Consider the following 20,302-nt stretch of genomic DNA (forward strand, 5'->3'; position numbering starts at 1 on the left):
CGGCAATTTACTGCAATTGTGCGCAGCAAAAAATTCAATTATTATTATTTAATGTAACACTTTTTCAGTGGAAATCTTTGTCAAGGTTTATTGCTAATCTTGTGTGACTGTTCACCACTTGTTCCCCTAAGATGTTGGATGCTGACTGCTCTGTTAACCAGTAGTTACAGAAACTAAACTTCTGTCAGTCATATAGGCATTGTAATTTTATATCAGATCAAACACTGGAAATTACTCACATTTGACATCACTTTATTTTTGTCTAAGAAAAAATTGCATCATGTTGCTATTTCCTGTCCTTACTTGTCAAATTTAAGTTTCTTTGTGTTCTGCAAACTAGCACTCATCTGTTATAAGCACAGGTCTTCAAAACTTTTTGGCAGGCCTTTCTTGTAGTATTTGACGTTGTCTCCATTTCCAGGCTCCAAGAATATTTGAAAACAAGTCTCTTTACAGCAACAGTGTTGCAGTACTGAATCACTGACACTTCATATTAGTAGTCAGTGAATGCATTTGAGACATTTGGTGGTAGAAATGGATTTTAATAAAACTTCTATCCAATAGTTAACAACTTCAAACTGGCACAAATGGTTTGATGGTCTTTAATTTACATCTAAAAGTAGTTCCAAGAAGTCAAATGTCCTGAGAATTCTGGAATCATCAGAGGTGTGGAGTTAGTGGGTGTGGCACCAAAGATGGAGTGCATAAATATCAGATTGTGGATGTTGATAACAAAAAGAACACGATTATGAACAAAAACTGTTGCTGGAAAAGCTCAGCAGATCTGGCAACACCTGTGGAGAAAAATATATCAGAGTTAATGTTTTGGGTCCCATGACCCTTCCTCAAGACCCACTGAGGAAGGGTCACTGGACCCAAAACAGTAATTCTGATTTTTTTTCTCCACGAATGCTGCCGGACCTGCTGAGTTTTTCCTGCAACTTTTGTTTTTGTTTCTGATTTATAGCATCTGCAGTTCTTTTGACTTTTATTTAACAACATGGTTATGTTAGGAGAGGTTTACTTCTCCATCAACCAGAAGCAAAGTAGCCTAAGGAAAGGTAATTAATTTCTGAAATATTTGGGAGAAGTTCAGAGACCATGGTGTTGAGAACTGATAACCAAACAAATCACACTGAATTAACTGACAAGAATTAGTTAGCAACTTCATTGTGAGGGTCAATTTTATGCATGTTGATCACACTATGTTATTAGGTTTTAGAAAATGGAGGGATAAACAGTCAATCAAAGAAAGCAGTGAAAGATGTCAAAAAGGACCTGTAAGTCATTGAATACCACAAAGATTAATGCTGGGGCCTCAATTATGTAAGATATCATAATAGCTTGGATGAGGAAAGTGAATGTACTATAACCAGGATTGTTGTTGTTGTACTATAACAAAGTTTGTGGATGACATAAATAGGAGGAAGTGGTTAGCATGACAAGACAGGGATATAGGCAGGTTACGTGAATGGGTAAAAACTCGGCAGATGGAATACAAAGTTGAAAAATGTGAGGCCATGATTTTTGCAAAAAGAATAAAGGAACTGAATGTTATTTAAGTAGTGAAAAGATGTAGAGCAGAGGGATTTGGGAAACATTGCACATGAATCACAAAAAGATAACATCCGAGTTTGTTGGGTAGCCGAGAAGGCAAATGGAATATTTATTTCATATTTATTTATAATATATTATTTATTTATTTTATTTCAAAGGGAATCGAGTATAAATGTAAGGAAGTTTTGCTAAAGTCAGGCCTTAACTGGAATACTGTGAAGGTTTTGGGCCCCTGATCTGAAGAGAGAGATACTGGCCTTGGAGGCAGTCCAGAGAAGGTTCATCAGCCTGGAGTTTTGTAAACTGTATTCATTGCTGGAGTTTAGAAGAAAGGAGGGATATCGTAAAAATAAAATTTTAACAGGACTAGCCAGGGAACATCCTTCCTGCATTTACCCTCGGACTGAGGAATCCAGAACCAGTGGTTATTTTTAAGAATGCAGGATAGACCATTTAGGATTAAGATGAGAAATCTTGTTTTTACTCAGTGTGGTAAGCCTGTGGAATTCTCTGCCACAGAAGGCAGTTGAGCTTAAAGCATTGAATGTTTTCAAGAAGGAGCTAGACATAGTTCTTCGGGCTAAATGGATCCGTAGGTATGGGACGGAAGCGGGAACAAAGTATTGAGTGGGATAATTAGCCATGATGATGTTGAATAGTAGAACAGGCTAGAAGAGCCGAATTGAAACATACAAGATTCTTAGGGACTTGCCAGAGTGGATATAGGAAGGTTGTTTTCCCTTGTGGGGCAGTGTAGGACCAGAGGGCATAATCTCAGAACAGAAGGTTAAGAATTTATGACAGATGAGGAGGAGTTTCATTTCTCAGAGGGCAGTGAATCTTTGGAATTCTTGACCACAGAGGGCTGTCAAGACTGAGTCGTTAATTATATTCAAGAATGAGACCGACCAGGATTTTAATTGGTAAGGGAATCGAGGGATGCCAGGTAAATGTAGGAAAGTGGAATTGTGGATTATCAGATCAGATATGAGCTCATTGAGTGACTGAGCAGACTCATGTGCTGATTGGCTACCTTCTGCTCCTATATCTGTCTTATGGAATGTGAAAGATATTTGCAAGGGTCATCAAAGATAATAGCAAAGCTTTAGAAATATATTAGCAGAGTGCTAAAGATAAATAGCAGTGAATAATGTAATATTGAGTTGTGTAGTGAGAACATGAATATCATTTAAGTGAGTGGACAAAACAGGCAATTTAAGTCAAGTGTGGTTCAGTGTAAAGTCACCTGATTCAGAACTGAGGAAAGCAAATGGGGATATGTTGATTGTGGTGTGGAAGACCAAAAAGAATTTATCTATCCATGTGTGCAGACTACTATCACACAGGAATTAAAAAGTAATTAAATGATTGTCTTTGTCTCAGCAAGCTGGAATCCAAAGTAAGGAAATGGTACCTCAGTTATACAGAGCCTTTATCAGAATTTAGATTGCTGTGTTCATCTTGTGCATGGAACTGTAGGAAGTATTGGCTAAAATTATGATTTGGGTAAAGGACAAAATGTTGAGGAAAAGATTGCATAAACTTTGTATTCTCCTGTAATTACCAGGTTAGCGGATGGTCTGATCAAACTTTGAAAATGGTAATGGGTTTTGATGAGAGTGCAATCCCCATTGTTGGAGCAAGTCCAGAACAAGGGGCAGAATCTTCAAATTGGAGCTGGACCATTTTTGCATGAAATCAGGAAACGGTGTCCATATTGGAAATAGTGAGAATATACATCTTCTCCAAAGGGGCTGCAACTATTTAATCAATTGAAATATTCAAGACCTTCATAGATTTATGTTGGCTTAGGGTACGCATAGAAGAGGATGAAAAGTGGGTGAACGGAGTTGAGGTAAAGATTGTCCATGATTTAATTGGAGGTATAAACAGATTTGGAGAACAGAATGTTCTCCTTCTGTTCCTTTGTTCTTAAAAATGTAGTACCCAAAACATCCAAATTCTGCTCCCCAGTAAATTTCAAAAGCAATCTTGTCATGCTGGTTCTGTCTGCTTGTATGGCAGGTAGGTTTCATGTTTGGTACTGTATCAGACGTTAATTGTATAGTAATGCATCCCAGATGATGAGCATTAACTGGGATTTCACTTGTGTTCCAAATGTAGGAAGATAACTAAACTTATTCTTAGATGTTGCATTTTTGTAATGTGTATCTTTATGAATATAACTTTATAAAGTATGTAAACCTTCAGGTCCAGTTCTAACTTTCACCACCTAACTTTCTGGAGTAGGAATCAAAATATTATCTTTCTGGATATTTCCTGTAAATTACTGTTGCAGACTATTTTACAATCATTTGATGTGATTTAGTGTCAAAGAGTCTGTAAAGTCAGCGTAACTTATTTTTAATAGAATTTATCTTGTTGTACACCAAGGTTCCACCAAGAAAAAAACATTCGGGATACTTTGACCTGGACACTTCATTGCAAAGACTAAAAGGGGTACCTTGCAAAAGGTATTTCTGTGTCTTTTACTACAGTTTGGAAAAATAAACCAAGTGGCATTCTTCAGGATTCAAGTGAAGATGTTTTCGTACAGGATGCATACTAAATTATTAGGCAATTCTTGAGAATTGTGAATTATATTTAAAGTTCAATGCTGATTTATATAAATTGGCTGTATTTTGTTTAAACAATTCCACAGTTCTTCCTGAGATCACTCTCCATCATTAATTTCTTTCCTTAAATTGACTATAATGCAAATTGCAATTTCTTGATCAACAAACGTTGACATGAAGCTTTAATCAGAATAATATATTTAGGATGACTATCTGGAGAGGGTGCTGTAGTTCTAATCATCTTAGGATTTGTTACTGTAATTCTTTAACCCGTTTGAATTGGAGCTCCATGATGCCACTTTTCTCATTATGATACATTTAAACTATATGTGCCCACTTCCATGTCCAACCTTTCCTTGGTCTATAGCACACCCTTTGTTGTGAGATATTCTATGTAATGTATTTTCAAATACAGTGCTATAAGGGAAAAAATCAACTTGGTGTTTTGGAATTTTAATAGTACCTTAGTAAAGGTGCTATCTGCTAGCTAATTACTGGTGCATTTTAAATCAATTTCCATTTTGTAAATTTTATGCTTAATGTGACGTTTTCTTTTTTGACACAGTATTTTTGTGCGTACAAATGCTAGTCAAAACTTTTGCTGAAATTAATGTTGGATATCAATAAGCATCTATCTCCAGTCAAAAGTTAGAAGTACAGAAATGAAAAGAACTGAAAGCTGGAGGAGGCGGAATCTGTAAAATTCTGAATACAAAGGCACATTATTTCTGTTGCCATAATTACTCAGGAAGGCAACTTGAGCAGTCAGTAACGTGGGTCGGTTTTGTTGAAACATGTTTAGAAATATATTGGGTTATTTATTTGGACCAATTAAAAGTTAATATTTAAATGTTCAATTTTAATTGAATTTTAACAATATATTCTAAGTTTACAGAGTATTTGGATAATTTAGTGCACAGAGGGGACAATGTTTGGTGTCTTCTAGTATCAAATTCATCTGTCTAACGATAAAGAGTATTTGCTTTTATGTTCTATTTTCTTTTCCTTTTATAGCCGGAGACAGTATTTAAGGCCAGAGAACGATGCTGACCAAGGGAAGCAGCTCATGAGTGTCAGTGCTCCACCAGCAACTAGTCTTAGCCTGCTTGGAAATTTTGAGGTACAAATCATAACTCCACATGTGGCATGCAGAATGAAATAGGCTAAACAGTTGTTCTAGTGCTCAGCTTATTTTTAGGTATTTGAGTCAAGGTGCTGCTATTTATTTTTGAAATTCCAGTGAGTGACTTTTACAAGATATGTTTGGATCTATTCGTACGTCCAGTGTTAATTACTATTTCGCAGATCTGCTAGCAAGAGTTTGGCATATGATCAAGTGAATTTTCCATGTTAAACATTTGAGTAGGGCCACAAATACTTCAAGTTTCCTACCTATTTGTGTAAAGGGAATAAGCAGTATCAACACAGTTACTGGTAAGTTGTTATTCAAAACAGTTTCTGCTTTTAATGGATAGTATCGTAGCTTGGGAGAGCAACACGATCCCCTTTTCATGTCCGTGTTAAGCTAGATATCCCCTATGATTTCAACAATAAAATATGGCTGTACATTAATTTATGCCAGCAAATCCGTTTGGAAGTCCTAAATATTTTCAAATATCTTATAAGTAATTAAACTATATTACCAAAATTGCTGTCTTGAATCTGACTGGTTAGGCCTGTTTCAGCCAGTTAGGTCAACGCTATATGCGCCTGATATACATGAGACAGGATTTTCTGATTACATGTTAAGCAGATTGTTAGGAGCTCTCCATTTTAAAGTGACCAGACATAAAGGAATTACAGCACAAGAAACTACAGCTATCTGTTCTTTCTCACTTCTCAATTTGGAAATGATTTGCCATATGGGTCTAAGTGGAGATGTTTGTTCTTCTCACAGTGAAAAAGTGAACCTTCAGAAAATTACGGAGGTACTTCTAACCACACCAAATATGGAATTTGAAGTACTTTTGACTTGAATAATTCATTCTGTTGTATAACTTACCACAGCTACGTAAGTGTAACAGGCAATGTAGATTGATACAATGGAGAATATTAACAGATTGCGTACGGTTATAAGTTGTGTGTCTAAAACTCTTGGTTTCCAAGCAGTATTTCATAAATTTCACTCAAGTCCATTTATTTTTGGAGAAAAGAATTGAGGACTTTTTTTCTCATTTTTTGGAAGGTACATTTTTAAAAATTATTAGCGATGATATTTTTCTGAATTAATAATTGCTCGCACTGATTTTATGTACTGTTAGAGAGGCAAGCAGTTTGTACATTATACTTTGTAGTATAATTGAGACCTTTTCATTTCTGTTGGTGTTACTGTGACATCAACAATTCTTACTAACACAATGAAAACTACGAAATATTTATTGTTAGTAAGGAGTTATGACTTAGGATTTCAAGGAAATCCTATCATTAGCCCTATATAGTCTAGTAGGATGCTATTGAACCCAATGTCTGTATGTTTAGGACTCCAAAAGAATTTTTTTTCATTCATTCTTCTGCCTTCCTTGACACCCTTGTAAACATTATCGCTCCTTCAATTTTAAAACTTATTGATTTTGCTGCTGCCACTTTTATAGGATGTCATCCATGTCTAAACATATTCTCCTAACTTCACTATTTATTATTGTGATGAAGGTCTTGTATCCTACCATTTGGCTGAACCATCTTGAACAGTGCAAATGGCTATACCCTGTTGACTTTAAACAGAACTTCTCATAATTTTGAACAGCTCTATTGACCTTATTTTGACCTTTTTTGATCCAGTGACTAGAACCCAGTTGTTTTTTCTTGTCTGTCCTTGTAACTGAAGCCTGCCATGAACCTCTTTTGCATTCTGTCTACACCCTGGATATCCTGCCTAAATTATGGCATCCAAAATTGGCCACACTTCTAACTTCAGCCTGTACAAAAAACAGGGACATTAAGGACAATGCAGAAATGTTGAAATATTTCCTAACCTGTTTGTAATAATTCAGTTAGCTGTATTTTCAGTACTGGTATGACATTTAAATTTTTAGGAGGAAATGGTCAATTACAACAATTTCAACAACATTAAGAATCAGTAAAATGTTGCACTTCATAACTGGAATTTTGGATGACCAACAAATCTTGAAATGATATATTGAAGAAACATCTGAGAAAACTTAGTACATGGAAAAGAGCTAATTAAGTCAAGCTGCATAATAAATCTGTGCTTTGAATAAAATCTGTCACTTGTTTTCCTTACATGATCAATTCTCAGCATGTTTTCTGCTTATATTTTGTGTCTATTAATATACATTTTAAAATCATACTTTTAATTCTTTTGCCAATTTTTGTGGATAATATTTTGAGACTGCAATGTGGTGCATATCTTGATGTTATATGTCATAAGCCAGCTTGGCTGTTGCACGTGCATTTGAGTCTAGAATCCCAAAATGATCTTAATGGTATTGTGATTTGCAACAATGGTTTGCCCAAATAATTGCTATTGATCTTGCTGATCTTACAATGCATTACAAACATAAACTACAAAAATAAATAGGAATCTATCATGGACATTTTATTGTTAGTTTTATACACAGCTATCTGAAATCTGCTAAACTACAGATGTTTTTAGTCCATACCCTAAATGTTGATCAGAATCACATAGAATACAGCTCTAATATTTTTGGAAGCCAAAAATTCTTTTGAGGACTATTTTCAGTAACTAGAAATGAGGAGTGAAAGACATGCAATTTTTAATTTTAACAGTGAAGAATAGAAACACTGATTATTTTTCCTTTCTTTCTTTCTGAACTGATTCAGTAATGTTTACTAACTGTTCATCCTTTGATTTGCTTTTTGATAATCTTGCCAGCAGAAATGTGTCTAATCAAGTTTTGTCTGTAATAATAATAATGGTACATTTCCCTACATCCAAAAACAGTAAAGCAATAATGGTGTTCTTCCAGCTCTAAATATTGGGAATTTAAAATTAATTAAATAGAACAGAAAGTTTATAGTGTTGGCATGTTTCAAAAGTTGATTTATAAACTCATGATTTTTCAGCCAAAATGTGTTCTTAGTTGCCCTTGAACTGAACACCATTTTTAGCGTGCAGATAATAGTCAGGCATACTGCTCTCCATCTGGAGGCATGTTTAGGTCTGACTAAATAAGGAATGCAGATTTCCTTCCCAAAAGGATATTAGTGAAACAGGTAGGTTTTTTAAAGCAGAAATTAAGAAAAAGATTAAATGCAATTCATGTACAAAATTACGTAGGCAGTGCTTAAATTGTCAGTTTCATGGTTCAGGTTTTTTGTTTTGCTATTTGCAGTAATTCATCCACACACAATGTTGAAGTGTTGATTTCATTATAAAAGGAAATGGACTGTACAGTTGGGCATTGCATTGGGATTTGTAAACCATTTGCTGCCCATCTATTTAAGGTGCTAACAGGCAAATAATGCTCAGTTTATTGAAGTGTTACGGTCATGCAATAAACATGAAATTATTGGTGAGACAGGTTCTTGGTTTTCTGTAAATACTTGGCTCCAAGATAATCCTGTTCTACCAAACTGTCACTAAATTTGTTAAAAGAACGATTGCAGCAAAATCTTTATTAAACAGATACTTTGTGGAGAAATTAGCTGCACCAGTGTTGACTTTGTTCACCTACAGAGCCTGAGTTTACTACAACTGTTGTTTCAACTGCCCCCCCCCGTGGAAACCTACCTTGTTTGAGTGCACATTAACAAGGCCTTTATAAATAATAGATAACAAAGTGTGAGGCTGGATGAGCACAGCAGGCCAAGCAGCATCTCAGGAGCACAAAAGCTGATGTTTTGCACCTAGACCCTCCATCGGTCTAGGCCCGAAACGTCAGCTTTTGTGCTCCTGAGATGCTGCTTGGCCTGCTGTGTTCATCCAGCTCCATGCTTTGTTATCTTGGATTCTCCAGCATCTGCAGTTCCCATTATCACTTTATGAATAATAACATATTTTCACCAAAATTTTTTTTAATCAAATGGATGTAATGCACCAGAGCAAAATGTAGTGGTGGTTTAGGCTAATATCCCAGTTTCTCTGTATTAATGCAACTAGTATCTAACATTATGACCATTTAAACAGCAACTAGAGACAGTCTCATGTTATTTGGCTCACTACCAGAATGTACATCAATTCCAACTCAAAATTAAACACTCCATTTTTCCTGATCTATTGTAAACAGCCATAGAAACATCCTGATTTTACTAAGAATTGAATTTCATACATATTAACATTAAAATATTTTGTAAATCCTTACAAGATTTTAATCCAGGCAGAAAATAATTACATTTTAAAAATGAAGCGATGTATGGTGCAAAATTCTGTTTGGTAGGTCCATAAAGAAATGTGATCCTATAAGGATGTATGGAGGGCTGCAAATAAATTGAGCAGTTCTTATGGTATCATAAATTCTAAATGCAGCTTAAATGTAATATGACTACCCTTGGAGCTTCCAAAATTGGAATACATCTTCCAGACTGCATCAGTTTACTTCATAAGATATTGAATAGAAACATAAGAAAATGGAACTATTTTTATGGTGGATTGTTTGTATTAAGAGACTTTTATTCAATACTGGGATTTTGTGGATCTTTACATGATTCATGCATTAACTTGATTGCATATATTGTGTGATTGTTTACTGAGCTGTATTATTTATAAAATAAGAACAAAAGTATGTAATTTGATCTAAACTGCCTGATAATGTTAACATTTCTTTGAATGTTCACAGGAGTCCATCCTGAATTTCCGCTTGGAACCTTTAGGATCTGTTGCTGGTTTTACCGCTGAGGTGGGAGCGAGTGGAACATTCTGTCCCAGTCACATGACTCTTCCAGTTGAAGTGTCATTCTACAGTGTCTCTGATGATAATGCACCATCACCCTACATGGTATGTGTTATTACACATTCCTGTAGTTAAAGACTTGTGATGAAGGTCATGGTGTAAGCAGTATTTGGTTAGGACCCATATCTCTCAGACTGGTAAATCACTCATTTATTTATTTGTTAATTTTTGCTCTTTATGGGTATGTTGATATTGATTCGTACCAGTAAAAAGTTATTTAATTATTTTTGCTAATTTTAAAGTTGCTTTTTGAAGGAACCTGTTTTGAATTGATGATTATTTATTTGTAGGGTGTAATTAATTTGGAAACCTTGGGAAAACGAGGCTATCGTGTACCTTCATCAGGAACAATACAAGTGGTAAGTTAGGTTGGGTTTCTATCTATATTGCTAATTGCTGTTCAGATGTTTGGAATATTTCACATGCATAATATGATAATACAAGGAACCAGCTTAAGCTGCAATATCCCTTGGTGGCTTCCTAGGCTTACTGGGAATAGAAATTAGATCTGTAATGGTTGCCAGGTTATTCATTAGTATCAACATGTTAACAATAAGCTTTCATTGAAATATTAATGAAAATGCACTAGAAAATATTTTCAATAAAGCTATTATTTTGTTTGGTACTTCAAAATCAGTTTTATCATCCCACGCTGCCCGCCACCCCACTTTTCACTTTTAAGTGCCTGTAAGGAATGACCTACTGCTGTACGTAGGTTTGCAAGCCTGATAGAGAAGGAAGTAGTTAATTTAGTTAGTCCCTAATCACTGTCTCAGAGAATCCCAATATACCCTATTACTTTTGAAATGCACTTCTTGTTGACATACTGATAACAAGGACATCAGTTTTTATACAAGCATATAAATGAAAGAAGCTGAAATTGCTTAGCAAAATAACACTAACCAGGACAATGGAAAATGCTATGTTGTCTTCACATTGCTTTGTGGATCTTCGATAACACCTGAATGCTGGTGCGGCTTTGATTTGAAGTCCCCTCTAATGATTGGTACATGCAACAAAACAGCATTTCGTTGGCACTAGCCTCATGAAAGAACCAAACCAAATTGACAAATACTGTACTAAATGAGGCATCCCTCACAGAACTGCATTCTAGTGATTTAATTTTCTGCTTTAGCTACATAGTAGCTGTAAGAATGAAATACGGGAGGCTGACTCCTGAAAGTAGTGTGGAAACACAGGGCCTTGTACAGAATATAACTTTTTTTTTAAGAATAACGTTTTCTCAGATTATCGCAAACTGTGTATTTTACTATTATATCTCGGTGTAATCTTAAGGAAACTAAGATTACTTGTGCTCATGTATTGTGGAGATATTTTTGTTTTGTGAAATGCAAAAAGTTTATAATTGGATGTGTAAAAGCTCCTATATTTTTGGACTCTTTGCCTTTTAGAATAAGTTGCTGTGAGGCAGTAGAGGAAGATGATAATTCTATGTGCTGGAGGTTTAGCACAAGGTACTCAATGGTGGGAAGCAAATATGATTTTCTGCCACTTTACTGAGACTTGCCAGACTTCAAACTGAGGACCACACCTGTTGGTTAGCACTGCTGCCTCTCAACCCAAGGAACCTAGGTTCAATGCCAGTCTCTGGCAACTGTCTGAAATTTGCACATTCTCCCTGTGTCTGTGTGGATTTCTGCTGGGCACTCCAGTTTCCTCCTACAGTCCAAAGATGCGCAGGTTAGGTGGATTGGCCATGCTAAATTGTCCATTGTGTCCAGGGATGTGTAGGTTAGGTGGATTAGCAGAGTTGAAAATGCAGAGTTTCAGGGATAGGACGGGGGTATGAATCCAGATGGGATGCTCTTTAGAGAGTCGGTGTGTTGGGCCAAATGGCCTGTTTCAACATTATTGGGATGCAGTAAGTGTAAGAAAGCCCGCTCCATCACACCTCTGAGAATCCTTAAAAAATTCAGGACTGTCATCACTATGCTATTAATTCATATCTTGTATAAATGAGCATAACCTGCTATTTCCAAGGGAGAAGATGTTTCTTGCATGTATGCTTAACCTGGGTTGTTCCATGTTCTCAAGAAAACAGTAATCGTGCTTGTAGAAAGAACTCCTCATAAATTTAATTGTACTGCCATCAGTGACATTAAATGAAGTAGCTTATATGTGTAGTGTGCACAGGTATTGAAATCACTTTGCCTTGATTTCATAAACATGTCGCCACATTTCGTGCATGTTATTTCTGCTTTTGGTTAAATTCATTAATGCCATGCAATTTTTTTTTGACTAATGTAATACAAACCTCTAATCTATTTCTGAAGCTGATGGAGTAAATTGTTTTTCAGACCTTATTTAACCCGAATAAGACTGTGGTAAAGATGTTTGTGGTGATTTATGATTTGAGAGATATGCCAGCCAATCACCAGACATTCCTACGACAGAGGACATTTTCAGTTCCAGTGAAACGGGAAACTCTTGGACATGCCAATAAAGAAAATGTAATTCAGACTGAGGAACGGATACTTCGCTACCTCGTCCACTTGAGGTAACCATAAAAATAGAATGCTTCAAAGTTATATTGCAGTTGGTCTTGGAGTGAGAAGTATGGTGTTTGTAATGGGCTTTGCTTGGATAGCTGTGAATTATTTATTGTTCTGAAATAGAAGCATAAATTGCTGGAGAAACTCAGCAGGTCTGGCAGCACCTGTGGGAAGAAAGCAAAGTTAACCTTTCAAGCCTGGTGACTCTTTATCAGAACAGGACTTAAAATGTAAACTTTTCTTTCTTCCTACAGATGCTGTCCGACCTGCTGAGTTTCTCCTGTAATTTCTGTTTCCGTTTCAGATCTCCAGCATCTGCAGTTCTTTGTTTTATGTTGTTCATAGTTCACTTGGTTTCTGTGCAAAATAACAAACTTCAATTATGTTAGCGTCCAAAGGATTTGAAAACTTCAAATTTAAAATCTGTTTATTTTTTATGTAATAAAGTAATAAAATTCTTGAGTTTTTTAATAATTATTATGGAACTGACTGACAGACACCATTGGAAATGAACATGAAACCTGGCTTGTGTTTTTGTTATTTTAACCAGGGACATGATTAAAACTGGAAAGCACACACAACTGGTTATTCCTTAGCCTAGGACAAAACTGGAACAGTAATTTTTAAGTGAACTTCATGGTTGTGCAATGACCACCAAATCAATGCTTTCAACACTGATTAAAGTCAAATTAATGCTTAGATGGAGGTGGGAACTAGCATGTTGTTCAAGACAACTGTTTAGTGAAGTCCTTCCCTTCTGCCTAGTATAGTATATGCAATACAGATACATGCTATGTTTTTTCCAGCTGCTGTTGTTAAGTTACCATAAGTATATACAAGTGCCATGTAGGGGAGAGGAAACATGATTGCATGATTTTTTTTTGTCTAATTAACCCAGTATCTGAATCAAGCATCCAAAAATCTGCTTAAACACTTATATAGTACAAATAGGGTGGTCAAGAAGGCATGTGGCATGCTTTCCTTCATCGGGCGGGGTATTGAGTACAAGAGTTGGCAGGTCATGTTGCAGTTGTATAGGACTTTGGTTCGGCCACATTTGGAGTACTGTGTACAGTTCTGGTCGCCATATCACCAAAAGGATGTGGATGCTTTGGAGAGGGTGCAGAGGAGGTTCACCAGGATGTTGCCTGGTATGGAGGGTGCTAGCTATGAAGAGAGGTTGAATAGATTAGGATTATTTTCATTAGAAAGACAGAGATTGAGGGGGGAACCTGATTGAGGTCTACAAAATCATGAGGGGTATAGACAGGGTGGATAGCAAGAAGCTTTTTCCCAGAGTGGGGGACTCAATTACTAGGGGTCATGAGTTCAAAGTGAGAGGAGGAAAGTTTAAGGGAGATATGCGTGGAAAGTTCTTTACTCAGAGGGTGGTGGGCGCCTGGAACGCGTTGCCAGCGGAGGTGGTAGACGCAGACACGTTAGCGTCTTTTAAGATATATTTGGACAGGTACATGGATGGGCAGGGAGCAAATGGACACAGACCGTTAGAAAATAGATGACAGGTTAGACAGTGGATCTTGATCGGCGCAGGCTTGGAGGGCTGAAGGACCTGTTCCTGTGCTGTAGGTTTCTTTGATTTTTAAAAAAATGTTCCTCCTAAACAGACCTAGTAACGTGCCAAAGGCCGAGTCTGAAATAAAGCCAACGATGCTGCATCCACATAATATTTCCGTTGCAGATCTAAGAATATTGTTGCAGTTGAAATCTTGGAACTAGAGTAAGACTTGCTTCACTAAGGGCAGATGTCCAATTTGTGCTTAAGTTTCAATTCAATCCTTGATCTAGGAAAGCAACTTTGCTGTGTTGTGACTGAGAGATTTAGCGATTTCTTTATATAAATGTGATGTGGAGGTGCTGGTGTTGGACTGGAGTGGACAAAGTCAGAAGTCACAGGACACCAGGTTGTAGTCCAGCAGGTTTATTTGAAATTTCAAGCTTTACGAGTGTAGTCCCTTCATCAGGTGAAGTGAGGGAGAAGGACACAGGCACAGAATTTATAGGCAGAGAGACCAAAAGATTGTATAAATAGTGTGAGTGGAGTGTTGAATAATAAGTCTCTGTAGGTTATTAAAGGTGTCAGATGGTGTGAGTTAAATGTCTGAATAACCTGTGACAGGATGACCTATAATCCAATTAAATAAGGCAGAGAGATATTACGAAAAATTAAAAATAAAGTGGTGCTGGAGACAAACTCAAATGACTGAAATAACATGACAGGTAAATGAGTTGCATGTTGAAGGTCTGACCAGAGTATTAAGTAATCTAAAACTGTCCAGGGCTAGCACCATCCTTGGTGTCTCTGCCTATAAATTCAGTAACTGTGTGCTTCGCTCACTTCACCTGATGAAAGGGCTAAGCTCCAAAAGGTTCTGATTCCAAATAAATCTGTTTGGACTATAACCTGGTGTCATTTGATGTCTAACTTAAATAAACATGGTCTTTTTCTGTTTTGTACATGTGAGCCAGATTTACTCAGTCGTAAGATTTCAAACAGATTTTGTTATCAGTATTATTCTTCCTCTAGAATGAATGAATGGATTAATTAATTAATTATTCAGTTGATTTGAGTACTGATGCAGAATTCTACTGAGTGGTGTGAAAAGAATTTATTGGTAAACAGGATTTTTTCATTGCCTATTGCTGTTGTAATAACCAGATTGCTGATTTATGTGCTGCAAACTTTCATTTCTAACAGACAATTTTCACAGCAATTTTGTGTCCACTGATAAAACAATACAGGTAGATGAAACAAGAAGTTACTTAATTTTCCCCATTTCTTCACTGGATTGCATCTGACAAACTTGTTTCCTAAAATGGAAATTCTTTTCAATGACACTTTTTTTTGTTCTCAATGCAAAATGTGCAAAATTTGGATTTTTTCTTCGATTTAAATCTAAAAATATTATGGAAAGGTAGCTAATAATACATTCAACACCAGTACGTTTCTTTGGTTTTCAATGCTTGGCTCTCCAAGGTAAATGTGAACTTTGTTGTAAAGAAAATATGCTTAAGTTGTTGCTATAGAATTAAACTCATGAGTTGCTCACTTTTTTAGCTTGAGAAGGACATTCCTGCATAAAACAGCAGCACTAGTGAATTTTTGAGTAGCAATAAACTTAATTGTGTAAATAATAGCCCTAACTCCGATTTGCTGGTGCGTGAAAATGAGGGGAGGAAAATATTGTGGAGTGAATTTTTCTGGCAGAATGCTATATGTATATTTCAGATTGGACTAGAGCAATATTCGCTGATTTGCTTTCTACCTACAACAGCCCTCTGGTATTGAATCTACAAACATGCAGTCCCTCTATCATCAATGCTCAGTAGCAGTAATTATGTACTATCTACAAGATGCACTGCAGAAACTCAGAGGGGCCTTAGACAGCACCTTCCAAATGCATGACCACTACCCTGTAGTAGGAGAAGTACAGAAATTACATGGGAGCACCACCATTTGCAGGTTCTTCTATATATCTTCAGTTTCACTGGGTAAAAATCCTTTGAACTCCTACCCAACAGTATTATGGATCCACCAAAACCAGTTGGACTTCAGTGGTTCAAGAAAGCAGCTTGTCACCACCTTCTAAAATGACAAGTAAGGATGGGAAATAAATGCTGGCCCAGCCAATAGCACAAACTTCACATGAGTTAATTTTTAAAAATTCCCACATACTTAATTGTGGAGCTCAGCCACTCAGAACTACTAAGAAATGGGCTAAAGGCACAAACACTTATGGAGTCAAAAAAGAAACTACTCAAAACAATATACAAAATATTTATGGTTTGGAGGAAAATTACTTGTGTTATATCTTACAAATTTTTTCTTCCCTCATGCACTCCTTCCATTTGAGCAATTTTAGTATCCTAAGATTGAGTTCTAGGCTTAGATAATTCTCAAATGAAGTACAAGATCTTGAAGTGAGCTTACTCCTATCACTAATGAAATAATTATACTGCACTTCCATTTGAATTTGTTTCCAGGTTTTATTTTTATTTAAAGAGAATGATAATTTTGCATTGAACCATCACATACAATTCCACATTTTAAACTGATAATTACTGCTGTGGGCCAGTACCACATAAAGAGTGCAAGGATAGTGGAAGGAAAATTTTGTTCTTGTTTGTAGGTTAATCATGGGGTTTCTTTTATGATAGGAAGATTTAGATTTATACAGAGCTATGATTAGGGCTTTTAGCAGCTTTACGGTATTCCACAGCACTCCTCAGCCAATCAAGTATTTTTTTTGGAAGTGTAGTTACAGTTAAAATGTAATGGTCAAGTTCATAAAGGTGTTTGAGAAGTGAAGTTCTAGGTTTTAGAACAGGTTTTTCAAAATAAAAGCTGAGGGGATAGCTCCTCCTCCTCCTCCTTTATCAGTCCACCAAGATCTATCGACACTGTATGAACTTTCCAAATTGAAATTAGTGCTGTCCCACATTTTTTGGTTCAAAGTTTGCTAGGCCAGAGATTTTAGATGATCATTGCAACATTTGAATTCATTATTTATAAAAACATTTAACTTATTTATGGGCTTTTAGACCTGTCCCACCCAAACTCTGCTCTTGTGAACCATTCCACAAATTGTTATAAAGGGTAAATTTGTCAATATCAATATTTTCTTGAAGGTAGGCAAATAATCTGCCTTCTGGGCAACTAGAGATCAGCAATAAATGCTGACCTAGCCAGTAACACCCTCATCTCATGAATGAATTTAATAAAAATTGAACCTTTTTCTATATTATTACAAATAGATTTTCAATGAATGAATAATGTAAATATTTTGTGTTCCAGGTTCCAGAGTTCTAAATCTGGAAAGATCTACCTCCATAGAGATGTCAGACTCCTTTTTTCTCGCAAGTCAATGGAAGTTGACAGTGGTGCTGCATATGAATTAAAATCTTATACAGAAATTCCAACAAATCCTCATTTTTCAGCACGATGTTAGAAGCATTTGTATTCTTTAGGACATTTTCCTGTTTTGTTTCCTGGAGAATGGCACACGTTCAGCTAATTAATGGAAATAAAATAATGCACAATACATGATTGTGAGAATTTATTGGTACTAGTCTTTTAGAGCCCCAGCACCTATTAGACAGTGGACCAGTCTTGTGTAAGTGTTTTGAATAAACTCCCTTGTACTTAAATGGAGCAGTAGACTGGAATGAAAACCATGATATCCTGATATTATCTGTACTGTTACAATGGAAGTCACAAACCACTTTATTGGATGTGTTGCAATAGTAAAAACCAGAAATAGTTTAGTGTTTAAACGTTTATTTTATTTGTCTTTTTATTTAATATTTAAATTAATGTTTCACTTATTGCACAGGTAATTTTGTCCTGTTTAGTGTTATTATGTAGCATAAAGTTATGTAAAATCATACTCTGTATTTCTTTTGAATAATACACAAATGTACAAAACAACTGTAAAGTTCTTTGACTATCTGTGACTGTGTGCAAAGAAGTATTAGATTTTCATTGTTAAGATTTCAGTCATTACAAATTGTTCCCTGACAAACTAGTCTTTCCTAAACTAGTCCAACAATGTAGTGGAGCAATTTACACAACTCTTATTATATTCACTCCACCCACAATCACCCTCTCCCCCTCCAAACCAAAGGTTCTAACTCATGCCGTCAGTTCCTTGTCCGAGTGGTCAGTCTTCTGATGTGATCTTAAACAATTAATTCTCAGGTTATTTAATTTTGGAAGGCAACACCACATTTTTCTCACTAATTATTCATACATAGCATTATCTAATAAGTCTGACTCAATGAAAATCATTAATAGGTAAGTTCCCCTCCATAGTACAAATACAGTGAAGAAAATTCTAGTGATCCAAGTTTAAATTTTTTTTTCTATTGGTTGATCCTGCCGTTCTTAACAGTCACTATGAATTTTCATTACAATTTTAATATTCTCCTGAATTAAATATAACAACTTGTACTACTACAATATTTGCAACATGGTAAATAACTCAATATTTACAGAATCAGAAAAGTTGAAGAACAATTAGGGAAAGTAACTTGGAAGTAATAATCCAAATCTAAATTCTTGAGGAAACTTTTTTGACAATGGCCGAGTAATAATAAGCTAGAGGAGATTAGGAAAAGCATTTGAAAAGAAATGCAGATGGGGAGTTGGTGTGGGATGGCAAAATTTTTGGACAGTTTCCCATTTCTGTAGAATAAAGAGTTAAAGTTCAGCGTAAAAGTGACAATGATGTAAACAAAAATCTGTGGTGGTGGTGAGGTTTTTCTTTGACGGTCTGTGATGGTGGAGGCTTGACAAGCCTACTGTGGAGTTGGTGGGGACTTGTGCATCACTCTGGCTTTGCTGTTTGGATGATGTTCTGATCAAATGTGATAATACAACAATAGAGCTGAGTATCAATAACACATTTCTGGAAGATGGAGTAATTCTTATCGTGCAATTGAAGGTAGCACATAGACTGAGCAGGAAGCTTTCACAATGGTACTCCATGACACTTTCAAGATGACTGAGTGGATGAGGACAATGCTATAATAGTTAGAAATTAAACAAATTAAGGATACATTAGAAAGATGGATCCCAGAGGAATGTTGGTGGAAGGGATCAAGTGATTAATTGTGTTGAAATATGCATAGAATGTAGAATGATAAGGTACAATAATCAGTCGTTATTGAATTCTCAAATATATTTGATGTTGCAAATAGGGTTGAAATGATTGCATTTAGATAAATTTAGAGAGATGTGTCTATACCTGGATGTTCAGAGATCTTGGGATAAGGAGATTACAAATGAGTGGTAGTCAAAAAGGTTGAGGAATTTTTTAGAGTAGTTTTGCAAAATAGGAGAACTGTGCCTGAAGCAAGGAACCGATTGATAATGCAACACTGTTTAACTGAAGAAATAAGTTCCAAATGTATAAGTTGGTTAGGGGTTAAGTAGAGTGAAGGAAATGAGTTGTAAAGGAAGTCAAGTTAAATGCGAGCTCGTAGTGGATTCTTGTATTGATGCATCATCAAGTGTTGAGGTGAAGATTTCTTTGCATTCATCTGTCCAACTTAAAGAATTGAGACACCTCTGTCTAATTTACTGCTGTAGTGACAAAGCTAATACAGCAAATCTTGCAAATGAAGAATCAGCACTGACACCATAATTCAAAGCCATGTGAGAATGTTTTTCTTTACTATTTAAATACACAATACTGGATTTTGAGCGGGGGGGGGGGGGAATACAAGAGACACAATTACCATATCAATGTTGAGAAAGCTGTCAATCCCAATTATAAGCAGTGTATGCAATTTGAATTTAAATATTGTTTGCATCATGGGTCATCAGTGAATCCTGAAATATAATGTAATCCTAATCCCATTTAATTTTCACCTCTGGATTAATTTGCTATGGAAGATGATGCTCCAGAACACTGACAAGAAATTGAATTATGTAAATAAGCAGAAGAGATAGATTGGTGTTTGTGGTTTTTTTTGAAAGGAACAGTGTTTCTATAATAAAACAAAAAATTGTAAATGCTGGAGATCTGAAACAAAAGCAGAAATTGCTGGAGAAACTCAGCCAGCCTGGCATCATCTATGGGGGAGAAAAACAGAATTAAGGTTTCCTAATGGGTGACCCTTCTTCAGAAATGTTTATAACTGTCCATAGGGAAAGAAGTACTGTTGAGCTAATTGGCATTGTAGGAAGTGTTGATCGTCATTATTTGAGACTGGTATCCACTTAGGGTTATGAACTTTTGACATAGGTCTTTATGTGACTGACCAG

The 20,302-nt window shown here is 36.0% G+C and overlaps 1 protein-coding gene across 3 annotated transcripts in view; it reads left to right on the plus strand.

Moving 5' to 3' along the window:
- The window catches only part of atosa (atos homolog A), a 118,306-nt gene extending 100,381 nt beyond the window's left edge, over positions 1-17,925 (plus strand). For all 3 annotated transcript variants that reach the window (XM_048562877.2, XM_048562878.2, XM_048562876.2), the window contains 6 exons: positions 3,952-4,031; positions 5,148-5,253; positions 9,890-10,048; positions 10,294-10,362; positions 12,322-12,521; positions 17,330-17,925. In XM_048562877.2, the coding sequence (XP_048418834.2) occupies positions 3,952-4,031; positions 5,148-5,253; positions 9,890-10,048; positions 10,294-10,362; positions 12,322-12,521; positions 17,330-17,483 (768 nt within the window). In that variant the 3' untranslated portion in view covers positions 17,484-17,925. The remainder of the gene's footprint in view (positions 1-3,951; positions 4,032-5,147; positions 5,254-9,889; positions 10,049-10,293; positions 10,363-12,321; positions 12,522-17,329) is intronic.
- The last annotated feature ends 2,377 nt before the right edge of the window (positions 17,926-20,302 follow it).

This window comes from Stegostoma tigrinum, chromosome 33, assembly GCF_030684315.1.
Source record: "Stegostoma tigrinum isolate sSteTig4 chromosome 33, sSteTig4.hap1, whole genome shotgun sequence".
In the NCBI taxonomy this organism is placed as follows: Eukaryota; Metazoa; Chordata; class Chondrichthyes; order Orectolobiformes; family Stegostomatidae; genus Stegostoma; species Stegostoma tigrinum.